This window comes from Ranitomeya imitator, chromosome 1, assembly GCF_032444005.1.
Source record: "Ranitomeya imitator isolate aRanImi1 chromosome 1, aRanImi1.pri, whole genome shotgun sequence".
In the NCBI taxonomy this organism is placed as follows: domain Eukaryota; kingdom Metazoa; phylum Chordata; class Amphibia; order Anura; family Dendrobatidae; genus Ranitomeya; species Ranitomeya imitator.
In genome coordinates this window covers 857,113,177-857,133,373 of record NC_091282.1, presented here as the reverse complement: position 1 = coordinate 857,133,373, position 20,197 = coordinate 857,113,177, and the positions used below count along the sequence as shown (strand labels likewise).

Sequence of the window (20,197 nt, the reverse complement as noted above, 5' to 3'; positions counted from 1 at the left end):
ACAGTGAGGAGATTGGAACAAAACAAAATCCTCAACTGCATGCTCGCAAACGCCAGAAGCCTGACAAACAAGATGGAAGAACTAGAAGCAGAAATATCTACAGGTAACTTTGACATAGTGGGAATAACCGAGACATGGTTAGATGAAAGCTATGACTGGGCAGTTAACTTACAGGGTTACAGTCTGTTTAGAAAGGATCGTAAAAATCGGAGAGGAGGAGGGGTTTGTCTCTATGTAAAGTCTTGTCTAAAGTCCACTTTAAGGGAGGATATTAGCGAAGGGAATGAGGATGTCGAGTCCATATGGGTTGAAATTCATGGAGGGAAAAATGGTAACAAAATTCTCATTGGGGTCTGTTACAAACCCCCAAATATAACAGAAAGCATGGAAAGTCTACTTCTAAAGCAGATAGATGAAGCTGCAACCCATAATGAGGTCCTGGTTATGGGGGACTTTAACTACCCGGATATTAACTGGGAAACAGAAACCTGTGAAACCCATAAAGGCAACAGGTTTCTGCTAATAACCAAGAAAAATTATCTTTCACAATTGGTGCAGAATCCAACCAGAGGAGCAGCACTTTTAGACCTAATACTATCTAATAGACCTGACAGAATAACAAATCTGCAAGTGGTTGGGCATTTAGGAAATAGCGACCACAATATTGTGCAGTTTCACCTGTCTTTCACTAGGGGGACTTGTCAGGGAGTCACAAAAACATTGAACTTTAGGAAGGCAAAGTTTGAACAGCTTAGAGATGCCCTTAATCTGGTAGACTGGGACAATATCCTCAGAAATGAGAATACAGATAATAAATGGGAAATGTTTAAGAACCTCCTAAATAGGCAGTGTAAGCGGTTTATACCTTGTGGGAATAAAAGGACTAGAAATAGGAAAAACCCAATGTGGCTAAACAAAGAAGTAAGACAGGCAATTAACAGTAAAAAGAAAGCATTTGCACTACTAAAGCAGGATGGCACCATTGAAGCTCTAAAAAACTATAGGGAGAAAAATACTTTATCTAAAAAACTAATTAAAGCTGCCAAAAAGGAAACAGAGAAGCACATTGCTAAGGAGAGTAAAACTAATCCCAAACTGTTCTTCAACTATATCAATAGTAAAAGAATAAAAACTGAAAATGTAGGCCCCTTAAAAAATAGTGAGGAAAGAATGGTTGTAGATGACGAGGAAAAAGCTAACATATTAAACACCTTCTTCTCCACGGTATTCACGGTGGAAAATGAAATGCTAGGTGAAATCCCAAGAAACAATGAAAACCCTATATTAAGGGTCACCAATCTAACCCAAGAAGAGGTGCGAAACCGGCTAAATAAGATTAAAATAGATAAATCTCCGGGTCCGGATGGCATACACCCACGAGTACTAAGAGAACTAAGTAATGTAATAGATAAACCATTATTTCTTATTTTTAGTGACTCTATAGCGACAGGGTCTGTTCCGCAGGACTGGCGCATAGCAAATGTGGTGCCAATATTCAAAAAGGGCTCTAAAAGTGAACCTGGAAATTATAGGCCAGTAAGTCTAACCTCTATTGTTGGTAAAATATTTGAAGGGTTTCTGAGGGATGTTATTCTGGATTATCTCAATGAGAATAACTGTTTAACTCCATATTAGCATGGGTTTATGAGAAATCGCTCCTGTCAAACCAATCTAATCAGTTTTTATGAAGAGGTAAGCTATAGACTGGACCACGGTGAGTCATTGGACGTGGTATATCTCGATTTTTCCAAAGCGTTTGATACCGTGCCGCACAAGAGGTTGGTACACAAAATGAGAATGCTTGGTCTGGGGGAAAATGTGTGTAAATGGGTTAGTAACTGGCTTAGTGATAGAGACTATACCATTTATAACCACCCTCTGCTTTCTAACTGGGTCGCTGTGACCAGTGGGGTACCGCAGGGGTCAGTATTGGGACCTGTTCTCTTCAACATATTCATTAATGATCTGGTAGAAGGTTTACACAGTAAAATATCGATATTTGCAGATGATACAAAACTATGTAAAGCAGTTAATACAAGAGAAGATAGTATTCTGCTACAGATGGATCTGGATAAGTTGGAAACTTGGGCTGAAAGGTGGCAGATGAGGTTTAACAATGATAAATGTAAGGTTATACACATGGGAAGAGGGAATCAATATCACCATTACACACTGAACGGGAAACCACTGGGTAAATCTGACAGGGAGAAGGACTTGGGGATCCTAGTTAATGATAAACTTACCTGGAGCAGCCAGTGCCAGGCAGCAGCTGCCAAGGCAAACAGGATCATGGGGTGCATTAAAAGAGGTCTGGATACACATGATGAGAGCATTATACTGCCTCTGTACAAATCCCTAGTTAGACCGCACATGGAGTACTGTGTCCAGTTTTGGGCACCGGTGCTCAGGAAGGATATAATGGAACTAGAGAGAGTACAAAGGAGGGCAACAAAATTAATAAAGGGGATGGGAGAACTACAATACCCAGATAGATTAGCGAAATTAGGATTATTTAGTCTAGAAAAAAGATGACTGAGGGGCGATCTAATAACCATGTATAAGTATATAAGGGGACAATACAAATATCTCGCTGAGGATCTGTTTATACCAAGGAAGGTGACGGGCACAAGGGGGCATTCTTTGCGTCTGGAGGAGAGAAGGTTTTTCCACCAACATAGAAGAGGATTCTTTACTGTTAGGGCAGTGAGAATCTGGAATTGCTTGCCTGAGGAGGTGGTGATGGCGAACTCAGTCGAGGGGTTCAAGAGAGGCCTGGATGTCTTCCTGGAGCAGAACAATATTGTATCATACAATTATTAGGTTCTGTAGAAGGACGTAGATCTGGGGATTTATTATGATGGAATATAGGCTGAACTGGATGGACAAATGTCTTTTTTCGGCCTTACTAACTATGTTACTATGTTACTTACTAACTATGAATAAAAAGGCATCAAAACTTGTTCCACAATTTCTACTGAACGTGGCAATACCCCATATATGGCTGTACAGTGCTACTTGGGGTACGTTCACATTTGCGCTGTTGGGCGCAGCGTCATTGACGCATGCGTCATGCACCCCTATCTTTAACATGGGGGGTGCATGGACATGCGCCGGTATGCGTTGTATTGCATTTTACAACGCATGCGTCATATTCACGCACAGACAGGGCGCAGAGGACGCTACTTGTAGCGATTTTTCTCTGCGCCAAAATTCCTGCTCTGTACGATCTTATGACAACGCATGCGTTGCAAAACGCTGCGTTGTGTACATGCGTTGTTGGTTGCGTCGCCAACGCTGCGCCCAACAGCGCAAATGTGAACGTTACCTTAGCCATGTGGAGAGACTCTGGAGGAACGGAGCGCTATTTGCCTATTCAAGTGACTGGGTCTGTGCACATGTCAGTGTGTTTCCACAGACCTTGTCCATGGGCAAAACATGCTGACATGTCCATTTTCTCTAGTCACCTTCCACGACTGCATATGGAGGTGGTCTCTTTGCCCTGATGGGAACAGGAAACAGAGGGGTTAAAAGGACCTCCCACCTTCCACTTGCCAGTGTCTTTCCTGTTCCCCATGGGACAGGGAGAGGTTCCATGTGCTGTAGTGGCTGGCAACTGCAGTACCTCGTGACAGACTTTGCCTGTGTAGCCAGGCAGCTGGTAGTCGCTCCTCGCCTCTTCCGGTGCTGCTCCCCGTCGTCCCATGTGTGGGTACCTTGGGACTCCTCCTGGCTTTCCCGCGCCCCCAAGAGGGAAAAGCAGGCTAGGCATCCCCAGCCAGGCTCCTCCCGGAGTTTCCCGGCTTCTCTCCCTCCGTGCTCGGCGTTCCGGAAGTGATGTCAGCGGGTGCGCGCTTCACTTCCGGTTCTCGCATTCCTCCTGGAGCGCAAAGACGTCCGGGATTCGCCGGCCGGCGTGACAGGCCTGCATTAGCGGCGTCGCTGACACATGGACCCAGGAAGGGGAGGGGGAGTGTACCATGCTGGAGGCAGGTGCTGGTGATGAATCTCCATAAAAATCCTGTAGAAGTCGCCACAGAGGTAAGACTGAAACACCCTCAGTATGGATGTCATGCCCTGCGTCTGCAGAGCCCAGCGCTGCCCCTGCTACATTGAGTGTATGCAGGGATTGGGTCCGGGAGGTAGTTAATTATGGGGATCATCTGTCCTCACTCCTCTCTCCTTTTCATTTTAGGGAGACATGTCTGCCCCCAAAGCCGCCTATGGGAAGAGGTTCCCGGTCTGTAATACAATATTCCCCCCTCTATGGGATAAACTCTGCCAGCCATGCATTGACAGAGATGGTTGCTCGGCTCTCACTATCCTATTAGATGAAATCGCTCTCTCGTGCAACAGGAAATGCAGTCTTCCTTGGCAGCTTTTACTCCTCCACCACCACATTCTCCAGCTAAAAAGCGGAATATGCAGATCATGGACTCTGACTCTGAATCAGACCTCTCTCATACCTCGTCGACTGGATGGGAGGATCTGGTTTCACCCAAGGCTGAGGCCAGGAAATACCTCTTGTCCTCAGAGTATATCGAGGATCTAGTGTCCGCAGTTCGTAACTCCATGGGACTGGAGGAGGAATCTGAACCCCAGTCCATCCAGGATCAAATGTTTGGTGGGCTTAGATCGGAGGAAAGGTTGGGGTTCCCGGTACATGCTAATATCCTTAGTATGATAGATCAGGAATGGGAACTACCAGAGAAATGCCTCAGCACTCCCTTGGACATGAAACATAGATTTCCTCTGGAGGGTGAATTCGTTAAGTGGGACACTCCCAGGGTTGATGTTAAGGTGGCTAGAGTTGACAAAAGAACCGTGCTCCCCTTTGATGACTCTTCACAATTGAAGGATCCCATGGACAGGAAAATTGAGTCTCCTAAAAAAAAGTCATGGCAAACTTCTACATCTGTCTTGAAGGCTAACATCGCCTCCACTTGTGTAGTTAGGGCCCTCTCCAGCTGGCTAGAAAAATTGGAAACACATCTCTTAGGGTACCTTGAGAGGTGAGATGTTGGACTCGCTGCTTATTCTTCATAAAGCTACTGGATTCCTGGCGGACGCTTCTCTGGAATCTGTTAGTTGCCGCCAGGTCTCTATTGCTTTCCAACTCTGCCAGAAGAGCTCTCTGGCTCAAAATGTGGAGTGGTGATATTGCTTCCAAAGCCAAGCTGTGTGCTATACCCTTTAAAGGAGAATCTTTGGTCCAGCCCTAGATGACATTCTAGACAAAGCTACTGACAAGAAAAAAGCACCCCCTCGGTCAGTGAGAAAACATCACCAGTTCCCACTGGGTCCTCAATGTTTTCAAAGAGGGCCTATTGATAGTTAATCTCTTGTTCCCTTCCCCCCCCCCCCCAGGTATGAAGATCACTTCCCTTCCAACTTCAAAAGCTCACAAATTATTAGGTCTCAGGGAACTTATAAAATTGGACGTGATCTCCCCAGTTCCACTATCTGAATGGGAGCTAGGACATTATTCCCGATTTTATTTCTGGTACCCAAACCATCAGGCAACGTTCGTATCATTATAAATCTAAAGGGTCTGACCCAACATGTGATATACCGCAAGTTCAAGACTGAGTCCGTAAGTTCAGCCATTCCTCTGATCAGGCATCACTCCTTTATGGCAACCGTCGACTTAAAAGATGCGTATTTCCATATTCCAATCCACCCGAGACACAGAAAATATCTCAGGTTTGCGGTACAGGGGAGTCGTCAGGTGGAGCACTCAGTTCAGAGTCCTTCCTTTTGGCATTTCATTAGCGCCAAGAGTCTTCTCCAAAGTAATGGCAGAGGTAGTGTCATTTATCCGGAGACAAGATGTCTGTATAGTGCCCTATCTGGACGACCTCCTGATAGTAGCTCCCACCGAGATGATCCTGAAATCCCACGTGTCAACCACTTTAGGGATATTGAGATCTCTGGGTTGGATTCCGAATTTAAAAAAAATCCCAGCTTCAACCCTCCAAAACCAGAAATTTTTGGGGAGTACTTCTGGATTCTGCAAAACAGATGTCCTTTCTTCCAGACGACCACAGGCTACCATTAATGGCAAAGCTCAAAAATTCAGAGATATCCTACACTCCGGGAGACAGTCGCTCTTGGGCTCCATGACAGCCTGTATAGTCGGTGGCCTGGGCACAAGCCCACTCAAGAATCCTTCAAGCTCACATTTTAGATAATTGGGACGGTCGTCCTGGTACCCTGAGCAAAAGGATTCACACACTGGGTCAAGTGAAAGTCTCATTGACATGGTAAATGAATTCCAAAAACCTCATCAAAGGTGTAAGCTGGATTCAGATTCCGCTAACTACGATCATGTCAGATGCCAGCAGGAGGGACTAGGGAGCAATGATAAACCATGTTCCTTTCCAAGGTCTCTGGGATCAGTCGATCAGAGGGAAATCGTCAAATTTCAGAACTCAAAGCCGTGAAAGAAGCTCTGTTGGCAGCACGTCGTTGGATTTCTGGACAATGCATCCAGATATATTCGGACAACCTGACCACGGTGGCTCATATCAAACACCAAGGCAGTACAAGATTCAACAGCCTAAAGAAGATTTCTGCTCGGATATTTTGTTGGGCTGAAAACACCTACTGTCCCTGATGGCAGTCCACTTGAAAGATAATCTACCTTAACGTTGGCAGAACCTAAGTTGCCAGGAAATTCACCCGGGCGAATGGCAAATGGAGTTTGGAAATGGAGTTTGGACTATCAGACCTTCAAGATGTTGGTACACAGGTGGGGTCTTCCAGAAGTCGACCTTTTTTGCCTCACCAAAACGTGACAGTCAAAACCTTCTTGAACTTGAGAGACAATCCCAGAGGAGTGGATGCCTTAGTCCAGAGTTGGGATTTTCACCTAGCTTACTCGTTACCACCAATCCCAATTCTTGCAAAGGTTCTACAGAAGATTCGAGTAGACGGGACCCGGACTATATTGATAGCCCCTTATGGCCCAAAAGAAGTTGGTTCAATCTGATCATCCAGCTACAGGTGGACGGGCCAGTACTGTTACCAGTAAAAGACTAACTCCTCTCTCAGGGACCTATTCTTCACTTAGACCCTCAGAGATGGAATCTAGCAACGTGGTTACTGAAGCCCAGGTGCTGAAAGCAAAAGGGGTTCTCAAACCCAGTTATAGCTACCCTGCAAAGATCCAGGAAACCAGTAACAAACGCCATCTACAATAAAGTCTGGATAAAGTTCTCATCCTTTTGTCTACCCAACCTTCCAGACCCACTCAAACCAAATATATCTCGAATTCTAGATTTCTTACAAAAAGGATTAGAGATCGGTCTTGGACCTAGTACTCTGAAGGTCCAGGTCTCTGCACTCAGCGCAGTCTTTGACCAAGATCTAGCAGGTCATCGCTGGATCAAAAGATTTATGATCTCAGCAGTCAGAATGAACCCTAAACGGATTATAGTTCCTCCATGGGATCTCAACGTGGTACTCCAGGGGCTTACAGGTCCACTCTTTTGAACCGTTGTCTTCCTGCTCTCCCCAAAACCTTGCATATAAAGCGATCTTTTTGGTAGCCATAGCTACAGCTAGGAGAGTGGGTGAATTACAAGCTTTATCAATAAGAGAGCCTTATCTATTGATTAGGGATGATTCAATAGTGCTTCGTCTCGATCCATTTCTTCCGAAAGTAGTCTCTGAATTCCACTGTTCCCGAGAGTTTATCCCGCTCCGTGTGGTAAAATTGATAAGGCAGTTTTATTCTTCGGGCTAGTAAAATTACAGCAGTACCTCACTTGTTTACATAAACCATAACACTTTTTGCCTCCTTTTATTCTAAGAGCTATAACATTTTTTTTTTATTTTATTTTTCTGTGGATGAGCTATATGGGGGCTTGTTTTTTGTGGGACAAGATTTTTTTTTTTTTTTTTTTTTTTTGCGGTGCTGTGATTATTTATATCCTTCTTTTTGATTGCATGTTACTCCACTTTGTTTGGCGGTATGATGATAAAGCAGTTTTTTGCCTTTCTTTATGGTGTTCGCTGAAAGGGTTAGCTAGTAAGACAGTTTTATAGGTTGGGTCAAATATTTACTTAGTGATTGTAAAAAATATAAAGACAAAAAAAATAACCATATTTATTCTATTTAAACTTTTTTTTTTTTTTTTAACTTTATTCTGACTTTTTCACTTTGCCCCACTATGGGACAATCATATTTTTGAAGGCTGATCGCTTCTATAGCATGCAGATGAAGCAGTAGTCTGACAGACTTCCTGATCACGCACTGTGCATGACCAGGAAGTTTCTTAGCTGTGGTAACCTGGATGTTATAAAAACATCGGGTTACCATGGCAGCGACCGGGACCCCACATCACGCCCCGGGGTCTCCGATGCAGAGGGGTGGTCAGCCCCTGCGCCTGTGAGTCGCCTGCCAGTGCCGTGGGGTACTCACAGGGGGATGTCACGTGGCGGCGACCCAGTCCGCGGCCCTGGGCGCCCATGTGAAAGGGAAAGTCTTTAAAGGGGTTTTAGGAATAAAGTTTGTTCGTGACGCCACCTGTGGTGTTCGGTCAGTAGGGACCGATGCTGCTTAAAGGGGTCCTCTGGGGTGATGGTATGGCAGCTAGATGGTATAACGTTCCACGGGTGAAGTAGATCCCCAGGGCTCCCGTGTGTAGATGGAGATTGTGAATGCTGCAATAAAGAACAGAGGACACAGGTTTGCAGTCTTTGTGGCTGCCTGCTACCATCAGTAAACCAGGTAGTCCAGGGCACCAGATCACAGGTACAGGCAGGGTCTGGCTGGCTTGGAAGCAAATCCTGAGTCCCCCTTTACCAGGTGGAGTTAAAAGCCTTCCTATAGTGTGGTGGTGTTTTAGTCTTACTGCCTACGGCTTCTGATGAGGTCCTCAGTTCTCCTGTCCCCCCTATAGGTTAGGACGCAAACCCGTATGACAGATGACTTGAGCCTTTTTACAGGGTCTCTATCGCGACCTGGGCTCTGTCACTGTGTCTCCTGGGTATTGAGGCATACAGGTAACTTGCAGTTCAGCTGTCCTGCCGGTTTCTGCTGTAAGTCTGAGTCCCTCACAACCCTGGTGTTCCAGCTACCGGTAATATGTGCTTCAGAGAGCTCATTCGCAGCTGTCCTCCCTTGTTGTCACTCTTCTGTACCTCGCTATCCTTCACGCTCCCTGAACGATGTGCTTTCCTTTTCTGTTCTTTCTCGAGGGGCTGTAGTACCTCAGACTACAGGGCCCCTTCAGACCTTCTGACACTGTTGGTCTGCTCTCTTCCTCTGTCTCTGACAGTATGCTCAACTCACTCGCCCTTCCCTCCAGATCAGAAAGTATTTATAGGGGAGTTCTCCCTAAACCAGGTTTAGAGCTCCCCCTTCTGGCCTGGAGTATGAACATGTTGTGTGCATTATAGTTACCTGATATCCTTCATCGCTTCCAAGCGTAACATCACTCTCCCTGTGAGGAAATCAATGCCTCTGTGACAACCAGGACCCTGGGGCGTCACACTTGCTTCCGAAATGCTACGATTGTTAGATCGCTGTATTTTGGGGGGTTAAAGTGCTTGGAGCGGTCTGTGACCTCTCCTAGCACCTAGTGCGGGGTGTCAGCTTTGAGAATCGCACCCCCCCCCCCACCCGTGTGCACGGCCCATCGCGATGTACTATTCCGTCCATGGGTAGTAAGGCCCAGGTCACATGGACAGAATAGTACGTCGGCTGGCAAAAAAAAATAACATTTTACTAATGGTGCTGATGTAAAGTAGATGTGTAGCAAATGTTAATGTTTTTCTGTGGTATCTGGATTAAAGGGATAATCACTCAGTTTTGCATTTTTCTTTTTTTTGTCAAATTTTTGATATTTTTTATAAACACAACGTATTAACCTAAATTTACCATTATCAAAAATTCTAACGTGCCACGAAAAAATCTCGAACACTGGGATTTGTTAAACAATTCTAGAGTTTACCACATAAAGTGACACTGGTCAGATTTCAGAAGTTTGGCCTGGTCACTAAGGGGAAAAAGAAACTAATTTGAACAAGCACTATACTTTGTTGTTTGGGTGTATAAGGAATAAATGATTTTCTTCCCATCTACTATATAATTGTCTAAGGGTCACTTCCGTCTTTCTTTCTGTCCTTCTGTCTGTCACGGATATTCATTGGTCGCGGCCTCTGTCTGTCATGAATCCAAGTCGCTAATTGGTCTCGCCAGCTGCCTGTCATGGCTGCCACGACCAATCAGCGACGGCCACAGTCCGATTAGTCCCTCCCCTGCAGTCAGAGCCCGCTCCATACTCACCGCAGTCACCGCTCACACAGGGTTAATGCCAGCAGTAACGGACCGCGTTATGCCACGGGTAACTCACTCCGTTACCGCCGCTATTAACCCTGTGTGACCAAGTTTTTACTATTGATGCTGCCTATGCAGCGTCAATAGTAAAAACATCTAATGTTAAAAATAATAAAAAAAATAAAAAATTATATACTTACTTTTCGCGACGCTCTGGTGACCGCTCCATGCAAGCGGAAGGTTCCGGTGCCAAGGATGGTATGGGAGAAGGACCTACCATGACGTCACGGTCATGTGACCGAGCTACAAGGGGCTCTCAGAAGGTGAGTATATGTTTATTTTTTATTTTTTAACCTGTGACATACGTGGCTGGGCAATATACTACGTGGCTCTGTGCTGTATACTACGTCACCATGCAATATTCTACGTGGCTCTGTGCTGTATACTACGTCGCTGTGTAATATACTACGTGGCTCTGTGCTGTATACTACGTGACTGGGCAATATACTACGTGGGCTGTGCAATATACTACGTGGACATGCATATTCTAGAATACCCGATGGGTTAGAATCGGGCCACCATCTAGTTAGACATAATTGTGAATAAGCTCATGTTACAAGACCATGTCCTCCTAGTGTGAGCCGCAATGCCCAGTTGTCAGTCCCATTGCTGTTTCCCAGTATCTGCCAGTTGCCCCCATATGTGCAATACTCCTAATTGTCAGCCAAAAATGTCCCCTGCAGCACAGTATCTAAAAGTCCGCAGCAGTACAGAAAACACGTGGCAATCGTGTGCGGGTGTCGGCTGTGTGTAACAGCTGACATCCTGCAGCAATGCCCATGATCAGTGCTGGCACCAATCATGGGCATTAACATCTCTGATGCCGCTGTCAGTAGTGACAGTGGCATAGAGAAGCATTGCTCAGGGAGGGGGCTCCCTGCGCGCTTCCATCAGAACGTGATGAGATTGCGTTATCATGTTGTTCTGATGGTCTCCATGGAGACCCCTGGCACCAAGTGGCCCCGGGGTCCTTCCGGGTCCTGCAGGGAAGTGGCTTGAGTGCCTGCTGAGCAGGCGTCGACATGCCGCCTTCCCTGTCTGTCAGATGCTGATCTGACACGCTGCGGTGCGAAGTGTCAGATCAGCGATCTGCTGTAATATTCCATACTGGGATAATCTAATAACATTAAAATTAATAAAGTGTAAAAACATTTTTTTAAATCCCCAAATGTAAATATGGGAAAAATATTTGTTTATGTAAATAAAAAAAATAAAATTACACATTTGGTATCACCGCGTCAGTAACAACCCGCACTATAAAACTGTCACACTAGTTTAACCCCTTCAGTGAACACTTTAAAAAAAGGCAAAATACAATGCTTTATCATACCGCCAAGCAAAGTGCAATAAAATGTGATCAAAAAGACAGATGTAAATAAAAATAGTACACCAGAAATAGTCATCTTGTCCCAAAAAAACAAGCCACAATACAGCGTCATCAGCAGAAAAATAAAAGTAACAGCTCAGACTAAAGCGATGCAAAAATAATTTTTTTTCTTTAAAATAGTGTAAAAGCACCAAAACATAAAAAAATATAAATGAGGTATCGCTGTATTTGTACTGACCCAAAGAAAAAAAACTGCCTTATCAATTTTACCACACGCGGAGCGGTAAAAATCAATTCCTGAATTGCTAGTTTTTGTTCGCTTTCTATTCCCATTTTTGAGATGGAATGATCAAAAAATGTCATGTGCCTGAAAATCATACCAACAAACGTCAACTCGTCCCGCAAAAAAGAAGCCCTGACATGACTGTCGGACAAAATATGGCAAAAGTTATAGCTGTGATCCAAGTAGTAACCTTTGTCTTTGTAGAGGAAGAGGACTAGAACTCTAGTGCCACCTACACTATTTGCAGAGATTTAGATGAAAACGCCAAATAGGATCCCAAACATTATGTAAAATGTGCCCAATAAAAGCTTCCACGCAATCTACAAAAAAAGACCCCACTCAGATCTGTCATCTGTTAACGTAAATATAGGGGGGCTTTCACGTTACTGGTAGCACAAAGGCTCTGGAAAAGCAAAATGGCTCCTCACCTGCCCAAACAAATTCAGCAAATTCTGCACTGCCAAATCCCAATGCCCCCTCCCTTCTGAGCCCCATTGTGCCTAAACCACATATAGCGCCCACATGTTTGGTATTCCTGTAGTGATGAGACCCCACCAAATTTACGTGTGTCTCCCGAAGCATGGGCTGGGCATAATGTACTGGTGACTGCAATGACAGTTTGCAATTTTCACTCAGCAACATCCACTGCTGCCTGTTTCTGGAAAGCACCCATGAAGTCAAAATCATCACAACATGTGTAGATAAATTCCCAAAGGAGATAGTTTCCAAAATGGGGTCACTTATGTGTGGTTCTGCTGTTGTGGCAGCTCAGAGGCTCTGTCAATGTAACATGGCACCCTCAAACAAGTGCAGCAAAATATGCACTGTAATATGGCGCTTGTTGTGAGTTCTGTTTTTGGGCTCCCTCTGGTGGTTACTGATGGTACTGGGTGATTTGTGTTCTGCTGTCTCTGGTGTCCACCTGTTCTATTAGCATTTGGGAGTTTCCTATTTAACCGGGCTTTCTTGTCATTTCCCCGCCGGCTATCAAGGTTATCAGAGTGTTTTGTTACCTCAGCTTCTGGCTTCAGTAATCTTCAGGACATGCTAAGTTTTTGATTTTCTTGTTCCACGTTTTGCTTTATTTTTGTCTAGTCCAGCTTGCATATAATTGTTTCTTTGCTGCTGGTTGCTCTGGTGGGCTGTAATTGCTCCTCATGTTCCATGAGTTGGAACATGAGTTCAAGTAATTACAGGATGGTTTTTTGAAGGGTTTTTTTTGCTGACCGCGCAGTTTACTTTTGTATCCTCTGCTATCTAGTTTTAGCGGGCCTCATTTTGCTGAATCTGTTTTCATACTGTGTATGTGCCTTCCTCTCATTTCACCGTCATTATATGTGGGGGGCTGCTATTTCTGTGGGGTATTTCTCTGGAGGCAAGAGAGGTCTGTGTTTCTTCTAATAGGGGAAGTTAGATCTTCGGCTGGTGCGAGACGTCTAGGACCAACGTAGGCAAGTTCCCCGGCTATTGTTATTTGTGTGTTCAGGTTTAGGGTCGCGGTCAGCTCAGGTTCCATCACCCTAGAGCTCGTTGGTGCTTGTCCTTTTGTGATTCCCTGCCATTGGAATCATGACAGGCGCTACTTGGTCTGATCTTTGCACTGTGCCTCCAAAAGTAGTTTTTGACCACATATGGAGTATCGGTGAATTCAGGAGAAACTGCACAACAAACTTTGGGGTCGATTTTTCTCCTTTTGCCCATGAGAAAATACAAAATTTATAGCTAAAAAAGATTTGTTGGAAAAATGTTTGTTTTATTTTCACGGCTTATTATAAACTTCTGTGAAGAACCTGTGGGTTCAAGGTGCGCAATAAAAATCTAGATAAGTTCCCTAAGGGGTCTATTTTCCAAAATGGTATCACTTGGTGATTTCCACTGTTTAGGCACATCAGGGGCTCAAAGTGAAATGGCGCTTTTTCCCTTCGGAGCCTTGCCGTGCGCCCAAACAGTAGATTTCCCCCACATATGGGGTATCTGCATGCTCAAAAGAAACTGCACAAGAAAATTAGGTCTAAAGGAAGTTTTTTGTGAAAAAAAGTAAATGTTTGTGGGTTTTTTTTTTCCCTTCCACATTCCAAAAATTCCTGTGAAGCACCTGAAGGGTTAATAAACTTCTTGAATGTGGTTTTGAGTACCTTGAGGGGTGTAGCTTTTAGAATGTTTTTTTAAGTCACTTTGTTACTTTTGGGTATTTTCTTTTATAGACCCCTCAAAGTGTAAAATTTGCTATAAAAATTAAAGATCGCTGGTTAACTTGACTCTTAACTTCATAACACAATTTTGGTGACTAAATTTTGGTTACAAAATTGTGCTGGTGTAAAGCACACGTGGGAAATGTTTAACTATTTTGTGTGATCTGACTCTTATTTATGGGCATAAAAATGAAGTTTGAAAATTACAAAGTTTTCAAAATCTTCACCAAATTTCCGTATTTTTTTTTTTCACAAATAAACGCAAGTCATATCAAAGAAATTTTTACCTCTATCATAAAGTACAATGTCACGAGAAAACAATCTCAATCACTAGGATTCTCTGAAGCGTTCAGTTATTACCTCCTGAAGTGACAGTGGTCAGAATTGTGAAAACTGACCTGGTCATTTAGGTGAAAACAGGCTAGCTCTCAAAGGGTTAAAAAGAGAAAAGTAATTCTAATTGTTTTCTTCTAATGCACCACTTGGAATTTTTACCTACTTTCCAGTACATCACATTAATGAATGGTGTCGTTAAAATTTACACCTCATCCTGCAAAAAAGCAAGCCCTCATATGGCTATGTTGATGGGGAAAATAAGTTATGGCTCTTAAAGGGGAGATGCAAAAATGGAAAAATGGCAATGTCAGGAAGGGTTAAAGGATGCAAATTGGTCAAATATATAGTTTAACATTTTCCATCTTCTCCATACTGACAACTTTTAAAACACAAATGGTTCCAACGAGATAAATCCGTAATTCACAGGTGACCTCTTTATTAATTTGCCTTTGGCTGGACATATCATATTGATCAGACGCAGGTTAAAGTATACCTGTGTGATATCTGAATAATTTCACTACACGGAAACTAAATAAAAATGGTCACTTTCAGTCTGGAGGTGTAATCCAGCCCCACTGTGCAGTATTAGTCAGACATGGTATAGGAGTATTATCCAGGCATGGTGCTGGTGGTGTTATCCGCTAAGGCTGTGGTGGTAACATGTAGTCACTGCATTCTGAATAACGTTGGTCACATTTATATATGCGCACTCTGAGTCTGGATAGCAGGGTTATTTTCCTTCCTTAAGAACACTGAAATCTTGGTGATCCCAGTGCACACTACTGGACCCTGGACCTGGCTGTGATCTAGGAATAGATCACTGGGTTAAATGTCATTTATACATTGTGCCACAGTAGATGATCAATGATAAACTATACAGTGGGCAATTTATATGGATACCCCTAAATTTAAAATGGGAATGGTTAGTGATATCAACTTCCTGTTTGTGGCACATTAGTATATGGGAAGGGGGAAACTTTTCAAGATGGGTGGGAACCATGGAGGCCATTTTGAAGTTGGCCATTTTGGATCCAACTTTTTTCCAATGGGAAGAGGGTAATGTTGTAACACATCAAACTTATTGAGAATTTCACAAGAAAAACAATGGTGTGCTTGGTTTTAACGTAACTGTATTCTTTCATGAATTACTTACAAGCTTATGACCACTTATAAAATGTGTTCAAAGTGCTGCCCATTGTGTTGGATTGTCAATGCAATCCTCTTCTCCCACTCTTGACACACTGATAGCAACACCGCAGAAGAAATGCTAGCACAGGCTTCCAGTATCTGATGTTTCAGATGCTGCACATCTTGTATCTTCACAGCATAGACTTATCTTTGGGGTCATCTGAAGGCAATTGTCGAAGGGTATACGTTGCAGACTTGTGTGGATTTTTCCCTACAGAATCTGAAAAATTTGCAGGTAAAACACCCTGCATTTTACTTGCGGATTTACAGCATTTTTTGTGTGGTTTCCACATGCGTTTTGACACCTGCAGAGGTGTAAAACGCTGCGGAATCCGCACAAAATTGACATGCTGCAGAAAATAAACTGCAGCATTTCCACGCAGTATTTTCTGCAGCATGGGCACTGCGGATTTGGTTTTCCATAGATTTACATGGTACTGTACAACGCATGGAAAACTGCTGCAAATCCGCAGCGTCAAATCTGCTGCGGATCTGCAGTCAAATACACAATGTGTGCACATACTCTAAGAGGGTCAGTTTGGGAGACCTTGGTAGCCATTCAACTAGCCCTCGACGACCAATCCAGTTTCCAGGAATCTGTTCATGTAGCAATGCTCGGACCTGACACACATAATGTGGTGGTGCACAATCTTGCTGGAAAAACTCAGGAAACGTGCCATCTTAAGTGTATAAAGAGGGCAACACATCATGCATCATGTAGCAATTTCAGATATCCAGTGGCATTGAGGTTTCCATTGATGAAGAATGGCACCACTATCTTTGTACCCCATATACCACACCATACCCATACAAACCCATCCAAAGATATGGATATCTGAAATGGCTACGTGATGCGTTTCCCTCTTTATGCACTGAAGATGGCACGTTCCCTGAGTTTTTCCAGCAAGATTATGCACCAACACATTATGGTGTCAGATCCAAGCATTCCTACATGAAGTTTCCTGGAAAGTGGATTGGTCGTTGTGGGCCAGTTGAATGGCCACCAAGGTCTTCTGATCTCACCCCTTTAGACTTTTGTCTTTGGGGTCATACTGGAAGCCTGTGCTAGAATTTCTTCTGCAGTGTTGCGATCAGTATGTCACGAATGGGAGAAGAGGGTTGCATTGACAATCCAACACAATGGGCGGCACTTTGAATGCATTTTATAAGTGGTCATAAACATGTGCATAACTCATGAAACAATAGTTGCATTAAAACCAAGCACACCATTGTTTTTGTTGTGAAATTCTCTAAGTGTATCACATGACCCTTTTCCCATTGGAAAAAATAAAGTTGGATCCAAAATGGCTGACTTCAAAATGGCCACCATGGTCACCACTCATCTTGAAAAGTTCCCCCTCCCATATACTAATGTGCCACAAACAGGAAGTTGATATCACCAACCATTCCCATTTAATTTTAGGTGTATCTATATAAATGGCCCACCATGTAGTACTGAAAATAATTGGCAAACCAGAATACACACCAAAAAGACAATGGCAGCAAGAGATGAATTCGGCCCTGGGTGTCCATTTACAGTATTCTAAAACGGATGGGTCCTACTTACTATCCCCCCCACCTCCCCACTGGACAATCTTAAGATTCTTCTAAGTCCAGATGCTAAGGTCTTGACACAAATGTTTGGTATTCTGCCGTTTCAGATAATGTGCGATGTGCCAGTGCTCACACGTTTTTTTTTTTTTTTTTTTTATCTTGCTGTAGCTAAATAGGTGGAATTACACAACAATAACGGTCACCCTAAAAAATAGTTAACCTAATGGCTAGAAGAGATCCCTCTTCATCACTATTTTTGACCTGTGCAGTGGCGGGAATAGCCATGTTGCCTTATTAGCCTGTCATCTCACCATCCAGATTCTTTGAGTATGACCACTATCCACAGGCCTTCTGGGAGGGCGTCAAGACTGTGCACCATAACAAGTGTGTTCTAGCTAAATGGATAGATTTCAATTTACTTTTCTTTTTTTTTCTCTGCTTTCTACCTCCCTCCCGACCCCGTAGATTTACACCGAGAATCAGATTTGGCGCAACTGCAGATTAGTACGTGACATAATCAAAAAAATCTTCTGAGTTGCCTGGATGAAACTAATTTTCATCAGTGTTTTTAAGTCTGTGTGAGATCAGTTTTCTTACAATTGAGCTAAAAAGGACCTAAACAAATGGTTTGCTAGGCTAACAGTAATGTATCCATAAATCAGATGCCAGTTGGATGTTGGTGGGATCAGTTTAGAAGTGTATTTTAAAAAAATATTTTTTATATTTCTCTTGGAAACTATATGATCATGTACATTTATGCATTCAGACTGGAATGGATGAGCGTAGATGTATTCATACGAGACTCAAAAGAAAGTCTTGTATGCTGTAGTTCTGTTTTTTTTCCTTAAGGACAGTTGGCATTAAAAATCTGATTGCGCACATCCGATTTATACAGTAGTCTGCATGAGCCTCTGCTTGTACTTCATGTGTTACAGGAGTGTACAATTTGAGCTGTGCACTCCTTTTTGACTTGGTCACGTATGCAGGGGCAGACATATCTTTGGTGCATCCGGGGGCCACAAGGTAAGGGGCTCACTTCCACCTCCAAAGCTAGTGGACTTGTGTATTATGATGAACTATTGGGCTGCAAAGGGCCCGTATATTGTTCTTACCCAAGGGCCTCTTCTGTCTCCAGTGCAGGTACCAAAATTATATGTTGTGGTTGAGGTAGACTGTTATGCCTGGTGTACCTTGAATAGATCACCTGTGGAAAAGAGTAAATGGTTAAAAAAAAAGTAGAAATCTAGTTGAAAGATCTCCAGGGAATAAGTATATGTAGCTTAATCTATTATCTAATATTGTATATTGAAGCCTTCTGTTTGAGAGTTTGGTTTGTGGACTCTTCTTGCATTTTATTTCCCTTGCCTTTTTAACATTGGTTATATTATGATTTTTTTTTTCTTGTAGGACCACATTTGACACAGATTAAGAAAAATAAGGTACAGCATTTTGTTAAAATTTACAAAAGTTAATTCCTCAACTTGGATGTTGTATTTCATTTAAAAATTATTTTGCTGATCTATTCGATAGTAAGGAGTTGGCAGCCCAGATATAGCCCTATTTCTGGACAGTTTATCAAATTACAACAGGGCTGTAAAATTTACATATTGAAACAATGGTAAATCATTAAATTAGAATTGTGTATATAGACATATCACTCCTAAAGGGGTTGCCCAACCATAGGCTAGAAGTCTGCAGTCACTTTTTTTTTCTTGGGTAATGTCGGCAAAAAAATGACTTTTATAAAGTACAGGCATTCCGTGCACCTATGGCAGGGCCAAACATTCAAGTGCTCCTTGCCAACAGCTTGTTTTCTGCTATAAAGCTAGAGCTGTCGATCAGGACAGGGGAATGGACCGAGGAGTAAAACAGTGGGAAGATGCACTTAGATGAATCATGGTGTGACCAAACATTCATCACCTGTACTTGGTTAAAAGGACTCTGTTAGGTTGCTTTTACACATCCGGTTTTTTGCCGTCAGGCTCAATCTGGTGAATTCTGGAAGGAAAAAAAAAAACCTGATCCGGCAAAAGTTGCCGCTGGATCCATTTTTTTTCTTATAGACTTGTATTCGTGACGGATGGTCTCACGTTTCATCCGTTTTTTGCCGGATCCATCAAATTGGGATTCCGGAAAAAAATAACATAGTAACATTTGTGTCTGTCGAAAACTGACATTAACGGATCCATCGCCATCCATCCGACATTTGCTACAATGGAACCCTATGGCGCCAGATCCGTCAAATGACTGAATCTGGCGATGGATTCTGTTTTTTTTTTTTTTTTTTTTTTTTTTTTAACAGAGCATGTTCCAATTTTCAAGGATCCAATTAGCTGGATAAGCTAGTTGGATCTGTCAAACAGATCTGTCGCATCAGTTTTTCACAATCTGCGACTGTTCTTTTTTGTTTTTTTTTGTTTGTAACATTCGACAGATTCTGCCTGATGGCAAAAAAAACTAATATGTGAAAGCAAGCCTTACAGAATGATTGTTCAGATCAAATTTCATATGTATTCCGAATGTAGTCTAATCTATGGTCTTTGTTCCTGTAGATAAAAAGGTACACGAAGTTCCACAAGACTCAAGAATTCAATCTAGAACGCTAGAAAAAATAAATGAATAAAAAATACACGTTTACTAAACTGTAGTGTTCTTGTGTTCCCTTTACACATGCAGTGGTGTGTTTACACCCTTCCTGATTCCCTATTCTTGTTTCAGATCACCAATCATGAAAAAGTGACAAATGTAAATATTAGACAAAAATGACAAACACAAAATGCAGTTTTTAAATGCAGGTCTTTATTAATGGACAAAGAAATCCAAACCTACAGGGCCCTGTGTGAAAGTGATCCCATTGTCCACAACAATACAGTTTAATTGGATGTGAAAATGTACAGTACTAATCTGCAGTTCTTTTGGCCTACATTTTTAAAGTTCTGTTGCGAAAAAGAAAGCCTAGTGTAGAGGAGTTTATA

The 20,197-nt window shown here is 42.9% G+C and overlaps 1 protein-coding gene across 1 annotated transcript in view; it reads left to right on the top strand.

Annotated features, from left to right (window-relative positions):
• Window positions 1-19,864, top strand: part of LOC138648973 (low-density lipoprotein receptor-like) — an 85,347-nt gene extending 65,483 nt beyond the window's left edge. Inside the window, exons 20-21 of the mRNA XM_069739035.1 lie at window positions 18,630-18,661; window positions 19,775-19,864. Of these exons, the coding sequence (XP_069595136.1) occupies window positions 18,630-18,641 (12 nt within the window). The 3' untranslated portion in view covers window positions 18,642-18,661; window positions 19,775-19,864. The remainder of the gene's footprint in view (window positions 1-18,629; window positions 18,662-19,774) is intronic.
• The last annotated feature ends 333 nt before the right edge of the window (window positions 19,865-20,197 follow it).